The following is a 7,500-nucleotide window of genomic DNA, read 5'->3' as shown; positions in this document are numbered from 1 at the left end:
CGATTTTCAGAAAACTTTTATGCTTACGTTTTTTTCTGCTAAGGTTAGTCTGCATATTCATATTCGCAACACCGATATTCATAATTTTCTGGTTTTGCCCCAATTTGCAGTTAAATCTGGATGGAATGGCAAAGTACGAAGTTTCCCTGGATTCATTCTCCTTCTTTGAAACAAAACATCGACTACAGAAACCGGTCAATCCTGCTACTTGAGGCTACACGGAACAATGGACTGAAGGAAATATATATTGCTCAGTTGTTGACTCCCTGATATCGTTTCACAGCAGAGCTATATGGAAGAGCTGCGCGACCTTCGACGGATATAGGAGACACGGATATAGGGGACAGAGCACGTAAGGCAAGTCCCATAAGCTACAGAAGATAACATCCGTGACTTTAGTAACAACTGTTGACTTTACGGCGCCAACTAACTATGTAGGAAAGAAGGAAATATATTATGGAACTATATAGGAAATATATTATATTCATTACCGTGCAGACAATAAACAATGACTTAATGATACGGTCACGGTGAGGCAGCATAAAAAAGGCTGTTGATTTATATAGACAGAGGGAGATCCAGACATGGACACAGAGAACATTTGGCGCTGTCATTAAGTGCCTCAATCGGTATTACTTCTTTATGGACAGTACAAATCTTTACTTGTGGTCAGAAAAGGAAAAGGCAAAGGTCTACATCATCGTTTTCAATAGTTATGCGATTATATTTGCTCATATTTTTTTTACTCATGCTTTACTAGATGTAAAACAACATCTAAAATACATAAAAAATGTTTCCCAGAAGTAATCTAGGATGACTCTATCTTCAGTAACTGTCTGAAAATCTTTTGAACTCAAAACATTAATTGTTGGATGTTTTGACATTCTCTAATGACACAAAATCTGCCTGGCGACCATCACTGTGGTACGATTATCTCTATGAAAATATAAAAAGCTCCGACATTCGTGGGATCCGAGAGACTTTATTTGAAGTCGTGGCATGGTTATTGGGGGCTACCGACGAGGCTGTGGTCTTCAGGGGGTGCAGAATTGGCCGATATGTAGAATGTATAAGCATTGAAGAGTTGGACAGATACAGAGTCCAACAGGCGCTTGCGTCTAGCAAGATGGTAGGGTGCAGGAGACAACTATCTGATATCATGACTTAGAATTAGTAGGAGGTGTACATTTGAGTCAGACTATGGGGAGATGACTGGCCTGTCTGATGATCTGATGCGCTACACGCAGGCGATGGCTTTTATAGAAGTTTAAGACAAAGGCCGGGATATCTAGATAACAAGTTACGGAAGAGAGAGCAGACAGACAGAAGAATGTCGGGGAACCTGGCATAGAAGCCTGGTTTGTTTTGATTTCACGTCCGACGGTTGTTTGGTCGCAGGACTATACAATTATAACGGTTATATATGCATTGATAGTGTGACGTATCATTGCTATGTGAAACAATGTACAGATATTGTTAACTGAATGTAGAAGTCCAGGATTACAGAAAATACATTAAGACTGATAACAAGCCTTTTAAGGGCCAAGGGCCAGCATTTTCATGTAATGATAAACGACAAACCTGGAGTCCCGCTAGAACTCCAACCATGCATTGAATGAAACACACGCACTAGCAGATGTGCTTGCAATAAAGTGCGTACGTAAGTGCACCGGAGCTGGCGACCTTGCCTGCATGGCAGCCCAGGAACCATGAACAATAAGGTTAGTTTTGTTCAAACATGAAATCAGTGATGATGTTCATAAAGTCTGATAAAGAACTTATCTGCTCTACTTTTCTTATTTACTGTGAAATCCTATGGAATTACGTCATGACGTCATTAATGACATCATGACATTTGATGACATCATCATGTCTTCAGGACACTCCCAGTTACTTCAGCTGTGTTGGCACTTCTGAATTAATGCTTCTCCTGATTAACAGTTGCTTTGATAGTAGTTTAGAACTGTTTGGGTTTAAAATATCATGCTTACATTTTAGTACAATGCCTGCAATATTTTGACGCCAAATTTACCCCTTTTCTAACCATCAAACACCGTTTTTTTGCGGTTTTGACTGTAAATATGAATTTTGTCATAAATATGAAATCATGAGTTTGTCCAATCTAACGCTACAGTTACATGTTCTCCCTTATTATGATTTGGTATGGGGTTGGTTCGTATAAAACAAGTAGTAAATATTTATATTTTGCCCCCCAAAATAAGTTTCAGAAGAAATGATAAAAAAAAAGGAAAAAAATCTAGGACATTTTGCCACAACCATCAAACTATTGAAATATCTTACCTTGAAGTTTAAAGATTTCTTGGTTTGTTAACATACCGCGCGCAACATCTTATGCCAATAAACTTCAAGAACAATAAGGGTTCAAGTGGTATCAAGTTCTTAGTCCCTTTCTCTGCAGTTTTACATCAGCTTTTACTTTACGTATTTCCAATTACCGTTAAAAAGATCTTGGTAACCTTAAAATAAAACCACACTTCAGGGAGGAGTTTGGGGACGGCGAACAGACTTATAAACCAGTAAACAGAAACGCAGGATCGTGGTTAGGAGAATAAACACTTACACGGCAGGCATACAGAGGGTATTGTATGTGTAATAAGGCAAGAGTAGACATGAATAGGTACAAGGACGTTTAATATAACATTGTGAGGATATCGGGCGGCTGGGATTCGGACGCTGATGGAGGTCCAGCGCATTGGCACGATACGTGACAGGTAGGGGGAGTGAAAGCAATTGTAGGAAGTGAATGAGTAACGCCTTGTCTTTGTTCACTTGAGCGACTGCACTTGTTTTTTTTACCTTTTTTGTTTTGTTACTGTCTCGATCATGTTAAGAAATAATGATAATTACCAATGGAAAAAGAAATAATGACGGTAATATAATGATAGCAACAACAAGTACAATAATAATAATGATAATAATGGCAATGGTAACAGTTACAGTAATACTAAAGTTATGGATAATAATAATGATGATGATAATAACAAAGTGATAATAATGATTATCATTGTACCTGTTACAGTTATTATCGTCACCATAATTATCAGTGAAATATCATGACTTTTCATTGAAGTTCATTATAATTTGTGATTAGAAATGCCAAAGATCTTCCAGTTTATATATCAACAACACATTTTTTTTTTTTTTTTTTTTTTTTTTAGAATTAATGATTTCCATTAACCTGTTAATTCCTCTTCATTAGCACTGTGAATGACGGTGTGAAGTTACCGTATTTCCCCATTACTTACAACGTGTTTCGAAATGGGAATATTTTCACAACACCGCCCCCGTAGCCATTTATCAAAATAAGGTCGCGTGTCTCCCGCCTGTAGGAAGTCGTACTGCAAGTAATTCGATATAAATCAAGTCACATACGAGCCATTGCATTCAGTGTTGGATAAAAAGTCATTTTTATAGGTGAAAGTCACATACGAACTATTGCATTCAGTGTGGGATAAAACGATGACGTCACTATCCATGAATGACATCACTGACAATTTCATGACGTCACAATATCCTGTCCGGAAGCTGTTCTATGTTGATAAATCCTTACAGAATCGTCTTCCAGCCAGTCATCATCGAAAAGTCGAAAGTGGAGGAGTTTCGTTTGGCCTCCAGACTTTTTTTTCGTTTAGTCAACCTTATCTGTAATTAAGCCCTTTCGTTTATTCAGGTATGTACGAGGAATATTCTATGTGCAGTGGACGTAGGTTGTGGAATTTCAGCTTATCTTAGAAGTGCGTAATGAAGGTGACAGTGAAAAAAAGAAAGAGAGAAAAAATTCTTCAGGTTGTTGAGACAAGTTATCACATGGCGAAAACTTGCGGATGAATGGAATGTTCGTGATCTAAGATGACTGAGGAAATGGCAATGCAGAAGTCAAGGATCTTGTGATGAATCCTAAGAGGAGAGAAGAAAAATGAAGACATTATCATCGAACAACAACATGTACGCGGATACAACAGTCCCTTTTTTTCAAGGTGCTGGAGAGGGTTGGGTGTGGGCGACGAACCAAGGAGTTGCCATAATAACTGGCGGGCAAAAAAAACAAGCACTTTAACAGGACTGGCGGTTCTGTCGATAATCTCAAAATAGATGAAACAATAGATGAAATGTGAGACCATTTTCTCGACATGTTTTTTGCAATTAAGTTGCTATCAGTACCGTTAAAGAACCTTGAAACAACATTGAGAGATAATTCCATATACATTCGACATGACTTTGTATTGAATAAGACAATTTGGTATCTATACCCTCAGTGTTATTTCCTGTCAAGAAGACGCACTGTCGTGGTAAGATATTATAGCGAACTGTCGGGCAAGCAGCCTTAGCGACGGGCGTGAGTTCGGGGTAAGTGTGCAGGGAAGAACAGATCTTTTAGGAGAAAAAGAACTAAAGTAAAAGTAAAAGTAAAAGTAAAGGAATGTCCTCTCCTTGCGAAACACCCGAGCGTGTGCTTTCTCCCGACCAAGAATTTTCCAGTTGAAATTCCCCTGACTCACGTGTTGTGAGTAATTACAGGATCCTAAGATTTCCTGTTGTGACGAGTGGGCCGTCCGCTCTTGTTCTCCGTCCTCTGGCGCTTGCCTGTACGGACGGCCGCTGGCCGCGCTCGCGTGTCTGTATGCGCGCGCGCGCGTGTGTGTATGTGTGTGTGTGTGTGTGTGTGTGTGTGTGTGTGTGTGTGTGTGTGTGTGTGTGTGTGTGTGTGTGTACACACACATATATATGTATATATATGCATATAAATATATACATATATACATATACATATATATGGATATGTGTGTATGGATGTGTATATATGTATATATATGTGTATATATGTATATATATGTAGACACACACATAAATGCATAGAAATATACATACACACACACACACACACACACACACACACACACACATATATATATATATATATATATATATATATATATATATATATATATATATATATATATATATCTGTGTGTGTGTGTGTTTGTGTGTGTGTGGAGAGAGAGAGAGAGAGAGAGAGAGAGAGAGAGAGAGAGAGAGAGAGAGAGAGAGAGAGAGAGAGAGAGAGAGAGAGAGAAAGAGAGAGAGTATATGTACAATATGTACATTCATAGCCATCTATCGAGTATCTAACTTTGTATATGGACGCATAAAATTAATGCTGAATATGGTCTATCCCTGCAGCCGCCCCCCCGCCCCACCTCTGCGCCCATGATGCCACGCCGAAGCCTCGCGTGCCTGGCGGCCCTCCTCGCCTGCGCCGCCGTCAGCGCTCAGCCGGCCAAGAAAGGAGGACACAGCTTCATCCTCCGTAAGTTGCAGAAAGTACACACACACACACACACACACACACACACACACACACACACACACACACACACACACACACACACACACACACACACACACACACGCACACACACACACAGATATATACTGCCAGTGGTTAGAGCACTGGAATCCGGGGAGTGAATTGAGAGAGGCCTATGTTCTGCAGTGGAATAAATGGCTGTAAAAAAAAAAAAATATATATATATATCTTAGGTGCACCTAGATGTAAGAGCTCCCACTCACAAGCGCCCCCTCCCCCTAACAGCCTTCCCCGACTGCGCACACCACACCGTCACGTCGGACAGATCCATGCCCTTCGTGGACCTGCAAAGCACGCTCCGCTTCGCCGTCCTGCCCTCAGAGCTCCGGATGGGCTTGCGCATCATCGTTGGAGAGTCACAGTATACGGTAGGAGAATATTGTAATGGTGATTGTAGTAGTGGTGGTAACAGAGATGACTGATGTATTAGTAGTTGCAATAAGAGGTAAAACAAGCGACGAAATTGTTATGTCTATTAGAAATGGTGGTGATATTAATGATGGAAGTATTCCTGATAGTCATGAAAATAATTACAATATTATCAATGGGAATAATGATAATGATCGTCATTGTTCAAAGCACAGTAATGAAAATAGTGGCAACGATGAGAAAAAGGAAGAATAAACCGCAATAACCCACTGTTTGTTCATTATAACGTGACCGCCGTAACACGCGGTTTCATCACGATGACAGAGTGGTAATAAGCAAATCCTTTGTGCTTTGCAGATCGTCGTCCTACCCGACAAGACGTTGCTGACGCGGTGCGACGGCCAGGCGCAGCAGAACCGCTGCAGTCCGCTTCCGCCGAGTCAAGTGTCTGTGGCTGACCTTTTCAAGCAGGACGAGTGGACCTTTGTTGACCTCGGCTTCGACGGCCACAGGGTAAGGTCGTCTTTCGGCGGAAACGGCATCCCTATTTACATATACAACAACAACAGCGAGTGTGATCTCGACTGATGACTAGGAAATAATATATATATATAATATATATATAATATATATATATGTATATATGAATACCGCCTTTCTTTGAAGCCTCCGGGAGTCCAACCCATTTCCACCCATGTGCCCCCCCCACCCCCATTGAGGGAACTAAATGAAGCTGGCTTTTCAGATAAGTGTCTTGATCGCTGACGTCGAAGTTTTGGTTGATGACAGCTGGGTGGCTACTCCGGGGCAAGAATCCACCCACTCTGCTAAGGTCGCCTTCATCTCGCTGGAGGACGCCTCCCTCGACTCCTCCGAGTATTACACGCTGGAAGTCAATCTCGGATGTAACTGTGAGCATCACCTTCTTATTATGCTCTTGCCGTTTAGAAATAAGGATGCATGACCATAAGGATATTGCCATAAATGTTTACCTTGTATGGAAAATAGAGACTGACGGGTAATCTTTGGTGAATATTCTAGTGAAACCTTTTTCCCCGCCAGCCACACACATGCCCGACCAGAAGATCAACACCCACGCCCCCGCGAGCACGCCGCGCACCGACGTCTCGCCTGCACGTGAGTATCTTCCCTCTGCAGTCGAAGTCGGTTCCATCTTAGTCTTTGCGTCCTAGTTAACGCCTTTACGGTTGTGCATGAACCATAGTAAGGAATAGCTACTGATATATATATATATATATATATATATATGTGCAGATTTTCAAAAGAGTAGAAAATAATGATGCGATTCCTACCATATCACAAAAGAAGAAGGAATCTAATGGCTGGAAGAAATATGAAGCTAAAGTTAAAGTGGCTAGGGTTTGCATGTATCTATGTATCTATCTGTATTTATTTATCTATTCATTTGTGTGTATATTAATACAAAACAAAACTGTAAGTAAAAGTGCATTTCCCACAGCCTACCCTGCGTGCCCCCTGTACCACGTGGTCCCGGGGACCCCTCTGCCCTACATCGCCATCGACTCGTCCCTGTCTCTGGCGGTCTTCCCTTCATCGTCGATGCTGGTCATGAAGATTCATGTCGGACACGCGCTCTACAAGGTAAGGTTAAAGTGAGATTTAAGCAAGGGAAGTGACTGATGAATAGATAGAATAGATACTTGATAGATGGAGAAAATGAAATCATGAACTGATAGAACGAATGATTGATATATTTATAG

General features: G+C 40.9%; 1 protein-coding gene across 1 annotated transcript in view; it reads left to right on the top strand.

The window, feature by feature from the left end:
* The first annotated feature begins 3,576 nt into the window (after positions 1 to 3,576).
* The window catches only part of LOC125027995, a 5,937-nt gene continuing 2,013 nt past the window's right edge, over positions 3,577 to 7,500 (top strand). The window contains exons 1-7 of the mRNA XM_047617231.1: positions 3,577 to 3,691; positions 5,203 to 5,329; positions 5,615 to 5,757; positions 6,116 to 6,271; positions 6,504 to 6,669; positions 6,821 to 6,895; positions 7,239 to 7,381. Of these exons, the coding sequence (XP_047473187.1) occupies positions 5,230 to 5,329; positions 5,615 to 5,757; positions 6,116 to 6,271; positions 6,504 to 6,669; positions 6,821 to 6,895; positions 7,239 to 7,381 (783 nt within the window). The 5' untranslated portion in view covers positions 3,577 to 3,691; positions 5,203 to 5,229. The remainder of the gene's footprint in view (positions 3,692 to 5,202; positions 5,330 to 5,614; positions 5,758 to 6,115; positions 6,272 to 6,503; positions 6,670 to 6,820; positions 6,896 to 7,238; positions 7,382 to 7,500) is intronic.

This window comes from Penaeus chinensis, chromosome 8 (genome assembly GCF_019202785.1).
Source record: "Penaeus chinensis breed Huanghai No. 1 chromosome 8, ASM1920278v2, whole genome shotgun sequence".
NCBI classification, from domain to species: Eukaryota; Metazoa; Arthropoda; class Malacostraca; order Decapoda; family Penaeidae; genus Penaeus; species Penaeus chinensis.
The sequence above is the reverse complement of the archived record's forward strand: the minus strand, read 5'-3'. Positions and strand labels throughout refer to the sequence as shown.